At 40.9% G+C, this 23,423-nt stretch overlaps 2 protein-coding genes across 2 annotated transcripts in view; both read right to left on the bottom strand.

Annotated features, from left to right (window-relative positions):
- The window catches only part of Tmem30a (transmembrane protein 30A), a 29,599-nt gene extending 25,666 nt beyond the window's left edge, over positions 1-3,933 (bottom strand). The window contains exon 1 of the mRNA XM_041679540.1: positions 3,455-3,933. Coding sequence (XP_041535474.1) covers positions 3,455-3,685 — 231 coding nt within the window. The 5' untranslated portion in view covers positions 3,686-3,933. The remainder of the gene's footprint in view (positions 1-3,454) is intronic.
- An 11,296-nt stretch (positions 3,934-15,229) lies between these two features.
- Positions 15,230-23,423, bottom strand: part of Filip1 (filamin A interacting protein 1) — a 150,970-nt gene continuing 142,776 nt past the window's right edge. The window contains exon 7 of the mRNA XM_041679846.1: positions 15,230-15,991. Coding sequence (XP_041535780.1) covers positions 15,951-15,991 — 41 coding nt within the window. The 3' untranslated portion in view covers positions 15,230-15,950. The remainder of the gene's footprint in view (positions 15,992-23,423) is intronic.

Below are 23,423 nucleotides of genomic sequence, written 5' to 3'. Positions count from 1 at the left end.
TTCAACATTTTAGGCATTATTAATTTCATGTAAATGTTTACTTCTAGTTATTACTGAATTTATGTTATGTTAAATGTCAAATGTTGCTTTAAATAACACACCCATCTGACTCTAACGATTAATTAGTTTTTCTTTTACTGATTTTTGGATACTAGATCTATGTCACCCAAGTTAGCACAGAATTACTGGATTCATTTGTACCTCAAGCCTGCCTAAAATACATGGGGCTATAGGAACAGCCCTCCTGACTGGGCTCTCTAAGCACTAATTTACAACCACATAACTTCACACTGATAAATGCTTTTGTAGAAGTTACAGATGGCACTTTCAAGTTAGCTTTGTATCTCAGCCTGGCCAAAAGTCTTAAAGGAGCTTTGAATCCTAATGCTGCCACATTAAAAGAAATACTCAGTCTTTGCTACAAATAATAAAGATAGTAAGTATTAAAAATATATTCATAATAAAAATATTTTTAATGGCTAGTTCTTTTCTAAAAACCTCATTTCACTTAACCTAGAAAATCTAAAAACCAATCAAATAAAATTATAAAATTCACAAACTTAGCCAGGTAGTGGTGGCGCATACCTTTAATCTCAGCACTAGGGAGGCAGAAGCAGGCAGATCTCTGTGAGTTTGAGGCCAGCCTGGTGGTCTACAGAGCTTGTTCCCAGACAGCCAGGACTATACAGTGAAACCCTGTCTTGAATTCCCCACCCCACCCCCCCAAAAAAAAGGAAGGAAAGAGAGGGAGGGAGGCAGACAGACAATTCATAAATTAACAAGTGAAGTTACTACTAAATATGAGCATTAAAACAAAAAATATAAACTAAATAAAATAAAAGTAACTTTTACAAAAAAAACACTGTTTTAAGGGGAGTCTGAGGCATTATAAGAGTAGTAATATTTTACTATAGTATTTCTGGGAGAATGTCCATTAGTTTTACTTAAAAATTTCAAGTTCTGAGCAAAACACTTAAAGCCAAGCATTTTGATTTACAAGTCTCCTTTGCCCCAGTAACTTAAACTAAAACAGAAATGAGGGTACTGCGCTTTCAAAAGGAAACTGAACAGATGGAAAGGAGTGGGAATCAATCTGGGTAAGAAATGCTCATTTCCCATTTACCTTTATTTATTATTTTATTTTTGTTTCTTTTTATTTACTTTTGTTGTTTTGATATAGAGTCTATTTAGTTCTGTTTATCCTGGAACTCACTATGTAGACCAGGCTCAGAGATCCATTCTCTGCCTCCCTTGTGTTGGGATGCAGACATGCATGTGCACCATGTCTGGCTATAAAACATTTCTATTATTTTAATGTGTACAAGGATTTTGTTTGCCTGTCTGTAGACCACGCTGATGTCTTTCTGATGCCTGCTGAGGCTGGAAGAGGACATGGGATCACCTAGAACTGTAGTTGAAGACAGCTGGGAGTCACTATGTAGGTGCTGGAAATCAAACCTAAGCACTCTTGCAAGAGAAGCCAATTGAGCCAGCTCCCCAGTTCCTCCTGTTTACTTTTAATAAACCTCAAAGGCTTTTAGTCTAAGCCAGCAGCTAACAAAAGGTTGAGGAACTAGGGAAGTAACTAGGGAAGTAGGGAAGTAACTAGGGAAGTAACTAGGGAAGTACAGCACTTTCTTGTGGCCCTGAGTTCAATCGCCAGCACACAGAGTAGGCACATGAACATGTATGTCCCTTTTGGAAAAGCTCTCTAGGTTTTTCCCATAACCCCAGGCCCAGTTTGAATTAATTTTGCTATCTCAAATTTTAAGCATTCTATCTGCATGAGTTGGTGTTAATACAAAATTTCCAGTTCCTAATTTCCATTTTCTTTCATTTCAAATGCGGCATTTTAACACAGCATTGTTTAAACCAAAGTTAACCAAAAGTCAAAAGTCGTAACAACTATCTTGCTTCTGTGAAATCTTAGAAGAAATTCATTACTCTATTCATTTTAGAGATTAAAAAACTAGCCTTCAGAGAAATAAACTGCCTCAAATCCGAGGTAATTAAAAGTGGCAGAGCTCAGATTTGAGTACTGCCGGACACAGACGGGAACACAAGTGTTTCACGTATGAGGATTTCTTTTATTATTATTTTTACATTCTGGAATATTTGTATGGTCTTCTCCATTTAAGCATACCTAATCAGGAAGTCTGCAATCGAAAACTTTCTAAGATCAAAACTTTTCTAGTGTCCAAACCTGGCAAGCCTTGGGTTTTATATTTTGGAGCATTTTAGGATACATGTGCAGGAATATCACAAGGATAAAAAAACAGGACGATAAAAATATATGCCAAAAACATTTGCTGTGAACTTGCTCTAGTCAACACACTGAAAACGATTCTAAGTGAAAGATTTTAGAAGTACACGCTAGCTACAATCCTTACTGTCATGAACACTAAAGCACTGTGCCGTTAAAATATAACAACCTTTCTTATATGTTAATGTTGTAAATCAAGCTATAAAAAGGTACCAATACTCCTTAGCTAAAATAACTGGGGAAGTCCAATTAAATCACACACGTAATCTTTATTTTTAAAATATGTACATAAAATGTATGTATACGGCAGAACAGAACAAAGGGGGGTTACTCAACATCACTCTTGGCCATCTCAAACAGACCACAGCTCCCTAAAATATGGAAGGGACCCTGTAGATGTCCAGTACTGTCCACCACGCAGTACTTACATTCTTTTATCAGCCAGTCTTCGCCACTGCAGACGGATAACGATGCTGTGATTGTGGCAGTGAACAAATCAAATGTTTCCCCCAGTTCAGTGTTTCTATCCTGACTAAGTAAAATGTTCAGAAACACAATGCCAGGGAAATTTTTTATAGCTAGATCCCAACTTATTCCGTGCGGAGTCACTGATATGCACAGTTTTAAAAAAAAATCAAGCAGGGAGAACTGGGGTAAACGTTGAGCACAACTGGAAATAAATACTGGCTAAAAGCAAAGGAGAAGTGACGTTCCATGTTTTTAACTACACCACGGCCAGCAACTAAAACTATCTAATTAGCTCAAAATGAAAGTTACTGTGTGCTCTGTAACATGTGACGAATTTCTTCACAGAAGAATCAATACATCTATGACTCCGGGTCCTTCAACAAAGACCAATTTGTTAATCTCTGTGTCCGGGAATAATCCCCACCCAAGTAACAACAGTGACCCTGCGCGCTGCCTCCGAGTTTTATCTAACTTTTTCCTTCTCTCCTGCTAGAAAAACAAATACTCTAACCCTCAGACAACCACACAAACTACCCAATAAATAAATCTTGTCCACCTGACATTCTTTCCGTTCCCAGCCCTGTAGACCGAAAGCAAAAGGAACCTAGACGCCAAAACTGCAAACTCAGAAAACCCGCAGAAGAACCCGAGGCGGCACCGGAGGGCGGGGCCCGCCTGTCACCTTCGGGGAGCCAGGGGACCCTCGCCACGCCCCTCCCTCACCTCGATTTCACGGATGTTGTTGGAGGTGACGAAGATGCCGATGCCAATGGGGATGAAGATGAGGCCGATGATGAAGAAGGTAGGCAGCACCGTGCCGGCCGTGAGGATGGGCTGCCAGGCGGGCAGCCGTTGCTGTTTGAAGGCCGTGTTATCCGGCCTCCGGGTCTTGGCGGGGCCCCCGGGAGGACACGGGGGCCCGCCGTCCACCTCATCCTTCGCGTTATAGTTCATTGCCCTCGGCCCCTGGGCTTCGGCTCGGCCACCTCCAGCTGGGCTGCCCAGGGGACCAGCCTGCCCACTCTGCCAGGCGCCGTTGCCGCTACTGCCTCCTCCGCCCGCACCGCCACCGGGTAAACGGAAGAGGCGGGGCGTGCTACTGCACACCGCCTCTGACCGGAAGCGGGAGTCTTCAGGAGCCGCCCCAGGGAGGAAGAGAGAGGAAACAGGGAGAAGATTGAGGGACGAGGGGAGGGAGGGGGTAGGAGGGTTGAAGGGGGAGGGAAAAGGCGGACGCACCCTGATCATCTGCCCTGTGACGACAAAGTGAGGGGTTTAGGCCCGGCGCGCGACGACGTGAGCGCATGCGCGGCCTTGGGCGACGCCGCGGCGCCTGCGCGCTGGAACGCTAGCGTCTTCGCTTGCGGCGGGCCGGGGGCGCTTCTGTTTGTTGTCGTTATCATGGACACTGAGGTCGGGACCTGTAAATTCGGTGCTGGGTGGATTTTTATTTTTAAGGCTACGCCTTCTCCGACGGAAATTGTAGCGTTCCAAAGTCCACGTTGTTTAGAAGGAGGTTGATCCCTACTGAGTTTTAACTCGCCAAAGTGCGGCTGTGAATTTAAGTGTGGAGACCCGTTTGATGTAAAAAATCAGTAACGTGACCTAGTTTAGCTCTAACCCCTCGCTCCTGAACGAAGCTCACTTTCTTCCCCTCCCATCAATGATCGTCGTCTTCTGCACATTGATTTAGTAAGTTTATTGTAAACGTAGTATCGATTTAAGTTGATAATTAAAAGGCAGAGCACTTGTTTAAAATGAAGTAGTTCATACTTGAACCTACCAAGGTAACACTCATAAAGAGACTAAACTGTAATCCAGCACTCGAAAAACAGTCGGGCTATAATACCAGGCTGGCCCCGTACAATAGAAAATTGGTTGACAGGAGGTTGGATTTTTTTTTTCTTTTTGCTCTTCTATATTTTGCAAATTTTCTCTTAAGAGCATGTAAATTTACAAAAATAACTATATAGTATCTACATTATTGTTTGAAATCCAGACCATCTGACAACAAATGCCCACTTTTAAAAGGCTTTGTCTACAGTTTTGCCTTTTGATTGGTTCTCATAATTTAGAATTCACAAAGTTTTTTTTTTTTCAAAAGACCAGAAGCATTCAAGTCAAAAACTTAGTGGAATATACTAGTTGGTGTGGTCTAATAATAACTAACTTGGTACGGTATGCTTTTCTGGCTGTGATTTCAAATTCTTATTTTCACAAAGACACTTTGCTATCTTGCTTTGGCAAAAGTCCGTTTACCTTCAAGCTCAAATGGAAAACAGTCAGCCATAAAGAGGCATACCCTTCTAGCTTTGTAATTTGTAAGTTCTGTTGATTAGTGAAATGTTCATCACAGTTTGGGGGTGATCCTGAAGTCTTCCCCCCCCCCCACTCTTGTTTGGAACGTCACACAGTTAAATGTGTTAGTTCCTTTACCTAGTTTCACTACTCTACTTTTTAAGAATTTTACTCTACTTTTACAACTGGTTTTACTACTATGGTCAAGCCTTCAACCTACAATTGAAAATATTCAGGGGAAAAATGCTTCTGTGCTAATAAACGTGGAGACAAATTCCATCGTTACCCTTTCAGTGGTTATTTGCATTGTTTTGGGTATTAGAAATAGTATAACCTTGAGAGGGTTTAGAGTGTGTGGAGGATGTACAAAGGTCATTTACAAGAGCTACACCCTTTTGTATAAGGGAGTTGAGCAGGCGAGACTTAGATCCACAGGTTCCTCGAACTTCCCTTGAATACGGCAGGACATCTTCGATTTAAAGCTTTGTTGCTATTGTTTTAGGAGTCCTGATCTGATTGTTCCTGGTGTGCTTTTCTGCTTCCTCTTTTCTTTTGTTTCTCGTAGGAGAGATTAACTCTTTGTATCTTTTTATTAAAAATCCAAAGGTGGCTGGGTGGTGTTGGTGCACACTTTTAATTCCAGCACTTGGGAGACAGAGGCAGACAGATCTCTTTGAGTTCCAGGACCATCAGAGCTACATAGTTAGACCTTGTCTCAAAAAACAAAAAAACAAAAAAAAAAAACTTTTAAAAAAGTGGGGTTTATGTGATATTTCTTAAAGCTGTCAAAGCAACATAGTAAGTACAATGCATGTATGAGCCTAAGCATAAAAAATAAAGTTGAAATGGTAAACTATATGAAAATCGTATAATCTGAAAAGTTAGTTTAGCTTTTGAAATATAAGTTACATAGTTTTCATCTTTTAGTTCAGTGACTGCATTATGTCACTAAGCCAGCAAGAAAAGAATGTAGAAGAATAGAAGCTTAATGTTGCCTAGAAAAGTTGAAGGGGAATGAATACCACTCACTGTTCTTAGAACACAAGTTTCCGAGAAAGTACACCACCACCACCACCACCAAGACGTAATTTTTCTGTGTAGCCTTCTGTGTAGAATTATGTAGGCCAGGCTTACCTCAAACTCCTTTCTACCTGTCTCTGACTCCCAAGTGCTGGGATTAAAGATGTGTGCCACCGCTGCCCCAGAGAAAGTCTTTAATGGCTAAGAAATAGCATAGATGCTTTTCAGTATCTTTTGCTCCGCTTCTGCTCAGTTAAACACAGCTGCTTAGAGACTAGGGTGGGTCTAATTAATTCTTGAAGTATCCCTGATGATTTTTAGGAGGGTGATGCAGATTTTGTGTGATACATTTAATTTACTATATGTATTATACTAGAGATATATTCAGTGTGGGTTTGAAAAAATACTTAAAAACGAATCTTCTTTTAGTCAGGTGGTGTTGGCACACGCTTTTAATCCCAACACTTGGGAGGCAGAGGCAGGCCAGATCTCTGAGTTTGAGGCTAGCCTGGGCTACAGAGTGATTCCGGGACAGTCAGGGCTACACAGAAAGACCCTGTTTGAAAAAACAAATACAAAACCATCTATCTGGTCATGGTGCTGCACATTCATAATCCCAGCATTTGCAAGGTGGAGGCAGGAGAATCCAGGCCAGCACTGACTACAGGAGACCCTGCCTCAAAAATAAGGACAGAATCAAACAAACAAAAGATCTCTGCCTGATTTTTATGTAGCGTGCTTATTGAACTCTTAGATGTTTAAGAACCCTCTTGTTCTCATGCTGAGAGGTTGTTTGGCCTGATCACCACTGTTTCAGGCTCTTGCACAACCAGTCAGCAATCAGAAATACCAGCTAAACAAGATATTTTTATCGTGAGTCATTTAATAGGACAATGACACCAAATTTCAGAAATTTGAGGAGACAGCCTCCAAACTTAAAGAATAAGGTTTCCTTTCTCACTCTGAGTGAAAGGCTGTTCAGCAAGACCCCAGACTTCACAACTCCCATTGCATCTGACCTCTCGGTTGAGTCCATTCCCAACAGGTGTCATCAATTATAGACAAGAGCTTATCGTAACATACGGTGCCATCTCCACGTTGACAGCCAGCTGACATCTATCACAAGTATAACAGAGAAATTAATTATTTAAAGGGGAATAGAATAGAAAGGGAAAGAGGCTTAGCTTATTCCATGAAAACCATAGAGGTAGAAAAAACTTGCCTTTAAAAATGTTCTCTCCTATAGGGAGATCATTTTTAGACCTATTTTTAGACTTTTTTCTTCCCATTTTGACAAGTTTTATATTGTTAGAAATTCTAGGAGTTGGAGGTACATTTCTTTTACTTTTTTCGTTGAGTCATTGCTACCTTTGAAGTTACATATTGCTTTAAAGTAACTCCGACTTCTGTCTGAGCTCAAGGGGACTTAACACCTGCCTCCACCCCCGTACTTATTATCTGGTTCTGAAGGGAATCTCCTCACTTCTGTCTCACTAGATAGAAGCTCAAGGCCAGAGACTATTTATTCTTTTCTAAAGGTCCAACACTTGGCAAAAGGCCTGGAACGTAAAACATATTCAGTAAATCCAGAGCTTACCTGGCAATTCAGTGAATTCACATTGGAGGAGATTACTTGCCAACACACAATGGCATGAGTGAGCTCTTTGTTCTGTGAGTCTACAGAGTGGTTGTAGGAGGCCCCTTTATGATGTCAAACACTGAGCTGTAGGGAAGGAAGTCCTCATTCCAGAGACACTGGAATAATGACCAAAGGCATCTTACACGGTATGCTTTGTTAATACTCTGGGCGATCAAGTTGTTCTCCAGCAATAGTTTAGATCGCTGTGGAAACAGATGTCTCCAGTGACGTGAATTTGGGTGAGATACCTGTTTTGTTAACTATGGTGATCTGAGAGAGAATGACCCCCATGGCTCGTATAATTGAATTCTTGCTCACCAAGAAGTGGAACTGTTGGAAAGGATTAGGATGGGTGGCTTTCTTTGGGTAACTGTGGGCTTATTGGAGAAGGTATGTTACTGGGAGCAGACTTTTAAAATCCCACTGCAGACCTAGTCTCTCTGAGGATCAGGATGGAGCTCTCGGCTACTTTTCCAGCACCGTGCCTACGTGTGTGCTGTCATGCAAATGCTCTTTTATAAGAGTTGCCATGGTCATAGTGTCTCTTCATAACAACAGACCAGTAACTAAGACATTAGCTTGTACAGTTAGTTCATGTCTCCTGTTCTCTGCTGGAACCAGTGCACCACGTGGAAGCCAATGCCTGGCTCCTTTGAAAAGGGAAGTAAAAATGAACATGTCCATTTCCCTTGTTAAAGCATCACAGACTGTCTGGTTCCCCATGGGTGGCCCCTGGTCCTTACAGACACCATATCTTCCTTTAGAATCAGGCATTCTGGATCTAAAACTTTCCGAGGGCACAGAAGTTTATGGGAAGGAAGTACTAGCAAGCAGTACTTTAGTGAAGAAGAACTTCATGTCTGAAGGACTAATCCTCAAAGAGCAATTTTGAGGGTTAGAAGCATTTCATTGGGTGCCTACAAAACATACGGAACTTGAATTAACTTATGGCCTCCTACAAAAGACGTGAAAGAACTATGCATACAGAGCAAAAGGGGAAGAAAAAGAAAAAAGGGGGTAGGTAGAGGAGAGGAGAGAGAGCAAATGTCATTGTGATCAGGGAAGAAGGTTTGAAAATTGGGGCAATCGGGAACTTGAGGGAAGGGCCTCACTCCAGTAGGGATTGCCATTTAAAAACATTTATCCATGGAGTTGGGTGTAGCTCTGTGGTAGAGCACATGTTAAACATGTATGAGAACCAGGTTGAATCTCTAATACATAAAAAAAAAAAGACACGTAATGGTGGCACATTCATTTAATCCCAGCACTCGGGAGGGTGAGACTCCAAGTTCAAGGCCAGCTTGTCTACAAGAGCTAGTTCCAGGAAGGGCTGTGAAGATACAGAGAACCCTGTCTTAAAAAACTAAAAAAAAACAAAAGTATCAAGTATCTTGTATAAGCACGAGACGCTGTGCTGAAGCTGTGTCCAGTTTCTTGAATTCACTGTGGGCAATATGCAAGGCTTTTAAGAAGTGTATGAACTGAGCATAGATTTGTACAATCCCAGTTGTTACAGCTTCAGTCTGTCCCCCAGAGTCCAGTTTACTGAAGGCTTGATCCCAGTTTACAGTGTTCCTGGGCTGGGGATAGTAAAACCGTAAAAGCCTATGGAGGAGGTTCTAGCAATGGGTGTTTTAAGGAACACTATTGCTGTGACAAAACCTGTGACCAAGGCAACGGAGGAAAGGGGACACTAGCTGGGGGCTTACTTACAGTTTCAGGGGGTAAGGCAGTGGTCATCGCACAGGCGGGCATGACTCCGGAACAGTAGCTGAGAGCTCTCATTATAAATTCGAGCTCCAAGCAGAACAAGAGACTGGGCCTGGTGTGATCTTTAGTAACCTCAAAGCCCACCACCAGTGACACCCCTGCCTTAAAGTCACACCTCCTTCACCAAGGTGATGCCTCTCAATCCTTCCTAGCAGTCCACCATCCCGGAACCAAGCTTTCAATCATATGAGCCTATGGGGACTGTCATTATTCAAACCACGACAGAGGGCGTGCACCTGAAGGGGATATGGGGATTTTGTTCCCTTATTTCTTTTTGCTTCCAGGCTACTGTGAAGTGAATAGGCTCCTCTACAACAGACCTTCACCATGATACACTGTATGCAGCAGAGACATGCACCATGGTACACTGTATGCAGCAGAGACATGCACCATGGTACACTGTATGCAGCAGAGACATGCACCATGGTACACTGTATGCAGCAGAGACATGCACCATGGTACACTGTATGCAGCAGAGACATGCACCATGATACACTGTATGCAGCAGAGGCATGCACCATGGTACACTGTATGCAGCAGAGACATGCACCATGATACACTGTATGCAGCAGAGACATGCACCATGGTACACTGTATGCAGCAGAGACATGCACCATGATACACTGTATGCAGCAGAGACATGCACCATGATACACTGTATGCAGCAGAGACATGCACCATGGTACACTGTATGCAGCAGAGACATGCACCATGGTAAACTGTATGCAGCAGAGGCATGCACCATGGTACACTGTATGCAGCAGAGACATACACCATGGTACACTGTATGCAGCAGAGACATGCACCATGATACACTGTATGCAGCAGAGACATGCACCATGGTACACTGTATGCAGCAGAGACATGCACCATGGTACACTGTATGCAGCAGAGACATGCACCATGATACACTGTATGCAGCAGAGACATGCACCATGGTACACTGTATGCAGCAGAGACATGCACCATGGTACACTGTATGCAGCAGAGACATGCACCATGGTACACTGTATGCAGCAGAGACATGCACCATGATACACTGTATGCAGCAGAGACATGCACCATGGTACACTGTATGCAGCAGAGGCACGCACCATGGTACACAGAAGACCTAGGTTCAACTCCTAGCACCACCCACATGGCAGCTCACAATTGTCTGCAACTGTACCTGGAACTAGAAGTTGCCCTGAGTCCTTTACTTGAAGAGAATGTCTCCATATTTGACACCTTTCCAATGTAGGAACCTTGGCTAAGTTTTCATTTCCAAAGTAGATGATGTACCCTGTTGCCAAAGAAGCCTGGGATGAAGGAGCTGTTCTGTTTTCCTTCCACATGGTCACTGACCTGAGCTCTGAGGTTAACAAATTCATTTAAATGTAGTTTAGACCCTGGAACCTTTTCTCTTGTAAAATTCAAATTAGTAATGAGTTTTCAGCCAGTGTTCTTAAACCATGGTGCCCTCAGGGCTTCTCTTCTTCATTTTCTTGATGGTAGGATATACTAGAAGCATTTTGGCTTAAATATCCTTCCTGTTTGCTTTTAAAAATGTTCTTTTTACATTTATTTATTTATTTTGCGTGTGTGCATGCATCTCTTTATGTATGTGTGGGAGCTCCTGTCTCACAGTATACATTTGGTGATGAGAGAACACGTTCAACCATGTGTGGGTCCCAGGGATTGAAATCAGGCTGTCAGGGTTGACAGCAATATCCTTTTCAGTCTTGCTGGTCCTTTGCTTCTTTGACAGTTACATCTCTAACTAATAAACACAAAAAAACTCATTCCTTTATTCCAAGCAATGAAAAGGTAAGTTAGGACTAGCTCTGGGTATGGGCCATCATTTCTGGCACCAAGCTAAGAGGTTAAGTATAACCCACTTCACCTCCATCCCTCTTTACGGAAACCATTTCCCAAACTTCCTTTACCCCATGCCCGGCAGCAGAGCCTTGGGTCTGTTTGCTCTGCTGAGGAATCTGCCTTTAGTTTAACAATAGAAAGCTGTAGAATAGTACCTGAACACTGGTTGACACTGCCTTTGGTGATGGACCCTCTTAGCCAGTTCCCTGTCTTAAAAACCTGGCAAGTTTAATTTTACTAAGGAATCAAAACTACAGTGTAACTGGGAAGAACAGCCTTCCTTTTGACAGTTATTCTGCTACCTCTACACAACCATAGTGAAATACACTAAGAAAATATGAAATGTGGAGCTAAAAAAACTATTTTAAAGCAAATGATTTTGAATAAAAGGAAGTTCAGGAGCTGGAGAAATTGCTCAGTGGTTTAGGAGCACTTGCTGCTCTTGCAGAGAACCTTGGTTTGGTGCCCAGCACCCACGTCTGGTGGTTCAAGACTACCAGTAACTATAGTCCCAGGGGACCTAATGTAATCTTCTGGCCTCCTGGGTTATTTCATGGACATAATGCAAATAGATAGATCCATCCATACATACATACATACATATACTTGGGCACATACACATACACATAAAATAATAAATAAATTGTTAAAAAGTTGTAAATTTATTTTAAATTGTTTTAATTTTATGAATATTGTGTTCTTATGTAAAAGAATATTGCACAATCCTTTTCAATTTCATTATCATTTTTTCATACTCTGGTGAGATTTCCATAAATGTATTTGATTGTAATAGTAACACAGAATATCTTCATTGTAATCCAATCACCTATGAAGACCTGAAAACAGGGTATTACATTCACATAAAAGATAAATACGTAAAGTCATATGGCTTCAGTGTGAAATAATAAACTTATGTACTTAATATTGCTTAAAGGAGGCAAAATGAAGAATGATAGGAAAATAGAATATATTTATAAAATCCCTCCAAAATATACTCTTGCTTTTGAAAGCTCCATTAAAATCTGAAGAATTCTAAGACTGACTGATCACATTATACATTTATTATACTGGAGAAACAAATACTTTATATTCTTTTTTAAAAATTAGATTAGAAATTCAAATTTGCAGTGGCAAAGTAACAAAATATATTAGATGATAAGGTGAAATTCCCCCAAATAACTTGAACCAAAAAAAAAAAAAAGGAGAAAATGCCTGTATCTACCATGGCATCCACAAACATATCTCTCCCAAGTGAAACTTAATTTTCCATAGACAACACAATTATTATGTAGTTAGGAAATAAATACTGAAAAATTTAAAAAACAAATACTGATGGTCAAAGAACTTCTAATTTTTATATTTTATTACAGATGTTTTTATTCTTTTCCTTCCAATTGTTCTTTTTAGCGTTGGTTTATAGCAAAGGTAAGAGGGTGTGAGCCTCAGGTACCAAGTATGATTTTAAGTTTCATTTTGCATTTCTGTCATTTTTAGATGTGTTGCTCAAACAGTTCATGAACATGCTCAAACAATTTATGAACATGCTCAAAACAGTTCATGAACATGCTCAAACAGTTCATGAACATGCTCAAACAGTTCATGAACATACTCAGCTTCCGCTATGTTTTTTCTGCATTTCTGGGAAAGTTCACCCATGGCATTGGATAAAAACATCACACGCCTAATAAGCCATTTCCTCCTGCTTTACCCTGACGTTTACAAGCTCTGCATTCCTGCAGTGGTGTCTGTGCCGCTGTTGGTGCTTAAACTAGATATCCCACATCACGATTTCTTAATGGCTGTCTTAGGAGTCAGCAGATTCATATTGCATGTACAGTCTGGGCACCAGCATCCTGTGCATACACTCTATCCATTGTCTTCATCAAGCTCAGTGCTTCATGAACTCTTGAAAAAAACGTAGAAGATACAATGAAAACCAAAATCAACTACACAGAAACTGTTATCAAGAGGAAAGGTATAGCCAGCATTGTGACTTATCCTTGTAATCCTAACGCTCAGGTGACTGAGGCAGGAGGATCAAGTTCAAGCCTATCTTCAGCTGCATAGTTTTTGAGGACAGCCTGTTCTAAATAGTGAAATCCTGTCTCAAAACACAAGTGTAAAGGCTGGGCTTTGTATTGGACACTTTTATTCCTAGCACTCAGGAAACAGAGAGAGGCAGATCTCTGTGAGTTCTACATAGCGAGTTCCAGGCCAACCAGGGCTACATAGGGAGACCCTGTCTTGAAAACAAAACAAAACAACAACAAATCAAGCATAAAACAAATTGATTAGTTCAATGGTACCTTGAACTAGAAATACTGATTATACTTCAGGAAACATCCAAATTATTCTATCCAAAAATTAGTCTCATTCAAGTTGATGACAGTAAAAGAAATTGGAGTTATATGATGTAATCTGGGTTAGTGCCAGAATTTTCTGTGAAGGCAGCTTACAAGTAGACAAGGTGGGTAAGATGTGATTGTGATCTTGGTCGTATTCTATTTTTTAAAAAATTAATGGTTTCATGTTACTTATCTGTCATTCATGTTTAGCCAAAGACACTTATTGTAAGGTAATCAGAAAAAGTCTCAGCGTCTACCCAGATGACTGGTTCCAATATAGTCTTCACTATCTTTACAAATACCAAAATTAATTACAACTCTGGTGGGAAAAAAAAAAACCCATCAGATCCAAATACACATCTTAGTAATTTTTTAATTTAAAGCAAATAATTAAGCTTCAGGCAACTGTGCCACCTAAATACTTTACCTCCCTGTCAATATAAAAATACTAAATAAAGCTGGGCAGTGGTGACACACACCTTTATCCCAATACTCAGGAGACAGAGTTAGGCAGATCTCTGTGAGTTCGAGGGCAGCCTGGTCTACAGAGTAAGTTCAGGATAGCTAGAGCTATACAAAGAAGCCTTCCCTGTCTGGAAAAACAACAACAACAACAACCTAAATAAAATAAAACTGTTTTGTGATTGAAAATATTATTACATTTTAGCATTGTAATAAAACTTAACAACGCTTTAAGAGATCTTCACACACGTGTACTCCAGGCTTCTGGATCAGTACTCAAAACCACAGAAGGTTATGTGAGACCTCCATAGTCATTCAAGCTCAGGTAAGCCAAACAGAGCACTTTATCTTACTTTTTAAAAAGCAAGAATAATTTTTAGAAAGTATAGTTCTTTAGTTTACAGTGTGTGTTGACTATGATTTGTCAGCCCTTCAGATTATATTCAAACCTTCTAGGTTACACGAGGGAAGAAATGTAGCAACGTGTTTCCCATTCCAGAGCCTGTGTCTGGCATGGGGACAGCTTGTGGACTATAGTGGTGAGCCTACAGCACTTTATCCAGGTGATTTTACTTACCTCATAGTGGCTCTTCAGTCACACTAAGGTAGCATTTAGAAACTTAAGAGTCAACTCTGATCTTTAAAGTTATTTTAAAAATCTTGTTGGAAATATTCCCACTCCCTTGACAGTATTTTTTTTTCTTCCTAAACTAGAGGTTCAAGTAGACTTCACATTTTCACATAAACCTAAATTCAACAGCAGTTCTGACATTGAGACTTGAGTGATATAGTTTGGGCTTTTCATCCCTTAAAACTATTCTTAGCTAGGTATGATGGCACGTCTTTAGTCCCAGCACTTGTGAGAGACACAGACAGGCAGATCCCTTGAGTTCAAGACCAGCCTGGCCTACACAGCCAAGTTTAGGCCAACTAGGGATAAATAACAAGGACCTGTACCAAGAAGAATAGAAGAAGGAGAAGGAGGAGGCAAGAGGAGGAGTTGTTCTTAGACCTACACGGAGTTATGAAAGTCAACCAAAATCAATGGGAAACGATTATGTACATTTGAGTCTCCCTATCTTTTTTTAATAAAAAGTTGACATTTTCTAGGTCAGTTTTTATTTCCAAGATTTCATGGGGTGGGAATAATATGTGGGAAACAAGTTGATGTCACAGCCACTGTTTTGTACACATAATTAAATAATGCAAATAGAAATAAAATTGAACGGCCAGCCAAAGCTGTTTGTTTCCCACACACAACACAGAGGAGAAGACACAAATTGGTTTTGAGACTCCTAAGTCAGAACGTCGGTTTCAGTGACGAGCCACAGTCAGGACCATAGGGTCACATGATTAGTAAAACTCCGAGTCTATTGTTTCTAGGTATTACCTTAAAGTCACCCAGGGAAACAGTGTTGTGCTTCTTTTCATTAAAAATGAACGAAGTACTAAAAAGAAAATGATACGTTAACCTTGATACATATCAATACTTCGAAGAACTGACAGTGTAATCTACAGGTATATGTGCCATAGACTATGAGAAAAGAAACAATTTAGGGAAAGATATCACATGATAAAATGTATTATAAAAATAAATTATACAGCATGTGCCCACAGGCCTGAAAGCTCTGTAAAGAGAAGAAAACTTCCTTTGGCACAAAGCTTCAATTGCTTTTGCTACATGTGTTCATAATCATCCAGGATGTGGCTTTTAACTGATAAATTGTATCCTCAAAAAAAAAAAAAATCACTGGAAGTCATGAGGTGTTTCCAGCCAGCGTCAGTAGCATGGAGAGCCTCGGTGATGACTGAGGGCTGCGTGGTAATCTCATCGGGAGCTCATTCGCAACTGGTGAATGATGATGCTCTCTATAAAGAGAAAAAAGACAACACATTTTCAGTTAAACCCAAGTCGGCAGTTGATATGAAGACCAGTACCACACCATTTCAATAAAAAACCGTAAATGTTAACACAGCAAAACAAAAACATGTACACGAGGCCAGTATCAACAGCTCTGCAGACTTTGCTATTTGGGAGAACTTCTTTATACTTGCATGTGTGTTTTACTTCCAAAATAATTTTAAAGCTCTTTAAGAACCCTGTCTAATATACTAATAATGGTAGGTTGATCTTAATGAAAGAACTAAACATGAATATAGTAATTACGATATGCAAGTCGCGTGGTGGGAAAAGACTTGCTGTGCAACTGTTCTCCCAGCTGAACACTCTCTGCTCTGAACAGTGCCCACACATCTTTAACTTATTTTTTCAATGCGTGTGGATTGGACTGTTAATAAGGACATAGTCCCTTCATGTTCCAAAGAAGTCAAGAAACAATTTGCTCTCTGACTACTGGTTTTGCATAACTAATGCTTTTATATCCACGTGTACTCTTTGCGGCTAAATACATTATTTATTGAGCGAGTGTGTGTTGTGTAGATATGTATGCATCGCAGCACACCTGCGGAGATCACAGAAGAACTTGCAGACTTGGCTGCCTCCCTTCACCATGCAGGTCCCAGGAACTAAACCCAGGTTGTCAGACTTGCCAGCAGACCTCCCTTCTCACTGAGCCGCCTCACTGGCCCCATAAATTCATTCACGATTTTTGAAAACAATTTTTTTATATTCCTTTATGTTGTGTGTGTAGGAGTAGGTGGGTGTAGTGATCAGTGGATGGATTTGCAGTCATTGGCTCTCTCCTTAGTCTACGTGGATCCTGGGGATGGAGCTCAGGATCAGCAGTATGTGCCTTCACCCACTGAGCCAGCCTGCCTGTCCCCTGATTCAGTCTTATAATAAATTTCAAAGCTGACTCGGTAAACAAAACAGTCCAGCCACATTGCAAACATTTAATATCACATTGTTTGATTGACTTTCCTTCTATACTAGCCTTCGTGGCCTCATAAACTTGTATCATGACAGTTTTCATTCAGTCCTTTTGAAACTATGTACTGAGATGGGACACTGTAGTAGGCATGAAGCTACCTTGATGAGAAGACACAGTCCTGTAGACACTGAGCTTATGCGAAGCAGAAGAAAGAAAAGCAAGAAAATTGCTCCACCTTAAACCCTGACCTCTCTGCAACCTACAGCAATGATGTAAGTGCAGAAACTTCCATCAGGATTTTCCAGGAACATGAAGGGAGCAGCTGCAGTGTTGCTCAACTGCAGCATGCTTGCCTAGCATGTGGAAGGCGCTGAGCTCATTCCACGACAACCTACCCTGTTCCCCCAAGAGAAAGAACTAGCATTTCCACCTATGTTCAATTCTAAATGCACACTTTTATAACTTTACTTTACTCTGGTAGTTAATATTTAAGTGAACATTAACTAAGCTGCATTACATCATAAACCTGTAGGTTCCTGCTAACTGGGTGGTGGGTGACCCTCCACAGAAAATGCTTTTGGATTCAGGTTTCATTAACTACCTACTGGAGGCCACTAGATGGAGATATTTTTATTCCCTTTCTCGGCCTTTCGGCTTGAATTTGGGTTTAAACGAAGTTTAGATGAAGAACATAAGTGTCTTATACTTAAGACATTTGAAGGCTTTGCACAGCTTTAAAAACTATATATACAAATGCATATACATATATATATATATGTATGTATGTGTGTGCAGTTTTCTCTAGACCTAAAACACTTTTTAACACTCGAAAAATGGATCCATCTTCAAGCCAGAAAACTAAAAGCACTTACAAGATATTATGTAGGTATCATCATCTAAGATTAAAGTACTATTTCATATTCATTACTTTTTAAAAAATTATGTAGTATGCATCAAGGAATCTTCAAAGGAACTACGTCACAGTGCATCTTCCCATTTCCTTCTTTAAGGACTCATAGAAACAAATGTCAGAGAGGAATCCAACATTCTTAGTGTGGATGGGACTCAGAATGCCTGTTCTCATCCAGGATAAAGAATAAAGGTACCAGAAATCACCGTAAGGTCCCCTGCACGGCTAATATTTTCAGCTTTTACACCTTTCTTAGTGTGCAAGGCTCTTCATTCATAGAGCCACCTTCTCTTAATTCTGGCATTGTACAATCCACACAGAAATGACTTCAGAATTCATATTTGGTGAAGGGTTGGCCGAGGGTTTACACAGAAGAAACAACATCATGGTCTCACTCCTTGGCTTCATTGGTACACTTAAATTAGCAAACTGGCAACAAATGTGTAAATGTGTGTGTTTATAATAGACTGTCAGAAACACTTGTTTACCAAACAACAGGTTGTTCTATATAAATTTTACCTTCATAATAAAAGATGTCTAATATCTGTAATTGCTTATGCTCTGTTTTCCCCAAATCTCAAGTGAACTCAAGTAAGACTCACTCATCCAACACCTGAAACTGTGAGAAATAAATATTGTACAGCATAAGGTTTTGAAGTGTTTCAATAAATAGTCATTTTTTATGTTTTTTGTTTTTGTATTTGTTGAGAGGCCAGCAAGATTGCTCAGTGAGATGACTCAAGTTTAATGGCTTGGGTTTGGTCCCCAAGACCCACATGGGAGAGAGAATGGACTCCTGTAAATTATCCTCTTTCCAAGTTATATGACACACACACACAGCAGGAAGAGGTAGAGGAATAAACAAACACATAATTCTTGTTTAAATGTTTGTTGTTGACGATGGTAACAAACTTGGCACCTCCTGCTAGACTTTCCTTGTATCCCAGAAAAGAACCCAAGTGTCAGACCCTGGGGCCTCTAAGAAGAGCTTAGAGGTTATTATGACCAGGTACAACTCTGCAATAAGTTTCTATTTTTATATAGAGATCTTTGTGAGACATATATGTGTGTGTGTGTGTGTGTGTGAGAGACACTTGTAATTTGTAAAGTATTTAATAAACAGTAAAGACAAATAATCATAGTTAATTACCACTTATTGGCAAACTCAAAATATCAGAAACACTTGAACTTGGGAGTTTCCGATACCCAGACACTGATCAACATAATTTTCTCTTTTTTTTCTAATTGAAATAAAAAAAAAATCTTTAAATTGTGAATATCATATACATGTAGAGGACACTGGATTTTTATTTATTTTTGACAAGAATTTACCAAAATCTAAAAGTTTCCGTTTCTTTCACTCGTTATTGTGCAGTTTTCTCCATAAGAAACTTTGGGCAACATAGTAAACACACTATTTTCTATTCTGATGTTGCTGTGAGACAGCGCTAAGCCATTATTTTTTTTACACTAGCTGTTAGACAAGTTCCATGCAAAGTAAACTAAACGTCATCGGTTCCTAATTTTGCTTGGTTTCTGATCTTACTTTTGTGAGTGGTATCACAGAACTTTTAAAGCCATATGAATGGGATAGAATTTGGGGAGAAATTCAAGGAGCATTGACTTGCATTCCAAAGCCACAGGAATGGGATAGGACTTGGGGAGAAATTAAAGGAACACTCCCTTGAGCGATGGAGTGGGACAACCTAACAACAAGTTGGAAATCCGCTTCTAGCTCCCTCCCGTGCAATGTGTGCATTTTTACTCAGCCAAAATATCTACAAAGAACTCTTGAGCTCTGCATTTTAAAAGGTCCGCTCTGGTAAATTCAACCAAACAAGCCTAATAGCTAACCTCTAAGCTCACACAGCTCAGACAAAGCATGGTGGCACCTCAGGGCTTTGCATCTATAGAGGAGGATGGCTTTGTTCATAGAAAATGTAACCTTAACTTAAAGAGAACATTTTCTTGTGGCTGCTGTCCACCTGGCTGCCCTACAGCCTGCCTCCCCTTTCCATGACTCCCTCCCTAGCAGGGACTCTGTGGAGGACCCACACCAGCTTACTTCTTCCTCTTTGCAAGCTTTCAAAGCTCAACTTTGAACTCCCTGTTCTCTGGGTAAGTTTGAAATGACCTACAAATATCCTATATAACATCTAGAAAGGAGAATAGCTAGATATTGCTGGGTTTTGTGCATTCCCGAGTTCCTTAAACTACATTGGGATACAATCCTATTATCACATTCAGAAATCCTGATAAAACATCTGTTTTAAATAGGAAGTTCAATAAACTTCCTCTGTTGGCTTGAGCTTCTACTCCTTCTTTTGGATTGAGCTCAGCTAATTAAAAATACTTCCGATAATCAGTTCTGTCATTTGTTCCGGAAAACTTTTGAACCAGATGATATAATCTCCCTTGGGGTTTCATAATCATTGAACCCTTCATTTAATTCCTTTCAAAATCAGCTCTTGTTCCACCATGAGCCCAGCTAAGCCCATCATCTCTCTAGGTTATAGGAGCCACCAACAATTATTACTAATGACTTATTTTTCAAGCAAGTCAACCCTTACCTCTACCATTGAATGCCATTCCCAGAACAAACAAATTTGAATTGCTTCCCTCAAATATAATATTATCTATAAATAAAAGCTAACTTATGGGAAAATATGTCAGTTTTGAGCCCGTGATGCCCAGGTTCTACTCTTTCCGGCACACAGACTAAATGTTCAAACCTATCTTTAAATCTAGAACTGTTAAGACTAGGGGTGCTGGAGCGATGGCTCAGTGGTTAAGAGTGCTAACTGTTCTTGTAGAAAACCTGGGTTGAATTCCAGCACCCACAGAGTGGCTCTTAACCACCAATGACTTTAGTTCTCGGGAATCGGGTATTCTTCTGACTTTTGCAGTCTCCTGCATGCACATGGTACACATACATATGATCCCCAAATACATTTAAAACTTGGGATTGGGGAGACAGCTCAGTTCATGATATTCTTGTTATACAAACATGAGGACCTGAAATTGGCTCCTGGAACTCAAACCAAATGCCGAGTATGATGTTTTGCTTATAGTTTCTCACTGGAGAGGTAGAGACAGGTGACTAGATCTTGGATGTTCATTGACTAGCCATTCAAGCCTTATCAGTGAGCAGCAGGTTCCAATGAGATAACCTGTCTCAAAAAAACCAAACCAAACAAACAAAAAATTGGGGTGAGCGGGGGAGCGGGGGGGGGGGGTGCACTTCCTTACAACCACTTCCTAGCAACCACATGGTGGCTCATAACCACGTGTAACTTAATTTCCCAGGGATCTGATGCCCTTGTTGACTGTCGTAGGCACCAGGTACATACACAGTGCACAGTCACACATGCAGACTGAAACACCTATACATGCAAGAATGAATTGTTTACATTAAAGTGTAAAGACAATTGTCAGCTTTAACTGTAATATTTGAATCAGCCCCTACTACCTCTGTGACTGCAGCTCTGTCCATCACAGATTCAGAACACAAAAAAATAAAGAGAGCCCCAATCAGAAAATAATCATTAGTTGTCTGGAGAGTAAATCAGGTTCTTGCAAGCAGCTTGCTACATACAGTGCAGTAATCATATTATTGCAGAAGGATTCCAGAATTATCTAGCAAAATGCTAAACCACAAGCCACAGTAAGGTGATTTGCCAAAGGACACACAGAGCTTTGGTGACAGGAAAAAAGTGCTACTGTAATCTGTGATTTTCAGCCTTCTTAGTATTGCATCCACTGTTCCTCAGCACCCTCGTTCTGCAGAGTCTCTCTAGCGTGTATCCTAAAGCCGAACCCTGCTTGACGGGGGTGAGTTTGGTTTATAAAATAAGGATTGTCCTTCATGAATCTGAAGAGAAAGTCCACCCTCTGAGGCATCCATCCTCAGGAAGAGGAAAGGAAGGGGAAGGGAGAGGAAGGGAGAGGAGGAGAGAAAAAAGGAGGGGAGAGGAGGGAAAGGAAGGGGAAGGGAGAGGAGGCGAAGGGAAGGGACAGGGGAAAAAAAGAGGGAAAGGGAGGGGAGGGGAAGGGAGAAGAGGGGAGAGGACAGGAGAGGAGGGGAGAGGAGGGAAGGGAGGGGACAGGAGAGGAGTCTGGATTCAGTTCAGGCAAAAGAACAACAGCTGGGCAGCAGTCTTGGAGGACAACCAGTCCAGTTTGAAGGAGCATAGCGCTGCACAGGAAGGCCTCTGGGGGAGGAAATAGAAAACTGCTGTGTTTAAGTGTTGGAAGAATTACTGATCGGTGTTGGGCATACCCAATGGAGTGTTCGGGAAAACTAAAACAGATACATAGGAAACCCAACAGATGAAAGATCAAACAGAATAAAGTAATTATTCCTTGGCAGAAGTGTCAAGAGGAAGAGAGCACTCTCCTTGTGCACAGCTTGGCTCAGCAGGGAAGCATATTCAAGTTTCCTCTGTGCACATTTTACAAACACTTCGAAAATTTAATTACTATATCAAAAATATGTGACATGAGCCAGGCAGTGGTGTGGCACACACCTTTAATCCCAGCATTTGGGAGGCAGAGGCAGGTGGATCTTGGTGAGTTCAAGGCCAGTCTGGTCTACAGAACTAGTTCCGGGACAGTCAGGGCCACACAGGAATCCTGTCTCAAAAAACAAAAACAAACAAAACAAAATCAAAAGGATAAGTAAGTAAGTAAGTAAATAAATAAATAAATAATCATGTTGAAAGGATGGATAAAAAGGATAAAAAGACACCTAAATGTTCACCACCAAAACAATAATAGGAAGACATAAGATATTTAAAATCTAGAACTAAGAGACTAGAGTACAAGGACATTATACAAATATGGAAACAAATGTTTGGACAAATGGGTAAGAACCGGAGAAGAGGTCCCAAAGGAAAACCTTGGGTCAGTGGGAAAAAGTAAGGAACAACTATTTTTGTTATCTTTTACCATTGGCTGATATTTTAACAATGTGCGTGGATTGTTTTTTATAAAGGAAAAGCTGAGGCTGGTAGAGCAGCCGAGAGCACGCACCCCGCACCTCCCACACAGCACCGAGAGCATGCACCCCACCCTGCACCGCTCTTGCAGAGGGCTGGAGGTCCATATGCCCAGGTAGCTCACAGCTGCTGCTAACTCCACCTCCCGGAACTCCAACATCTCTGGCCTCTGCAGGGCACCTGCACTCACATGCATTTACCCACACCCATGCACGTGGCTAACAACTGTGTCTCTAAAAAAATAAAAAATTAAATGCTAAGGACAAATCCGCAGTGCGAGAGTGGAGGCAGGACACATGAACTGTCCTGTCAATAGTTTAGGTGGGCGTGGATGGAGCCAGCAGGAGCTGCGGAAGCCTGCACAGATGAAGGGAAGGGTGTGCTGCACGGGAAGGTTCTGCAGTGTATCTATTGCCTGCATAGAAATGACAGATAGGGGCTGGAGAGATGGCTCAGAGGTTAAGAGCATTGCCTGTTCTTCCAAAGGTCCTGAGTTCAATTCCCAGCAACCACATGGTGGCTCACAACCATCTGTAATGGGGTCTGGTGCCCTCTTCTGACCT

This window comes from Microtus oregoni, unplaced genomic scaffold, assembly GCF_018167655.1.
Source record: "Microtus oregoni isolate MIOR12 unplaced genomic scaffold, Mior012 000032F_ref0000030, whole genome shotgun sequence".
NCBI lineage: Eukaryota > Metazoa > Chordata > Mammalia > Rodentia > Cricetidae > Microtus > Microtus oregoni.
The sequence above is the reverse complement of the archived record's forward strand: the minus strand, read 5'-3'. Positions and strand labels throughout refer to the sequence as shown.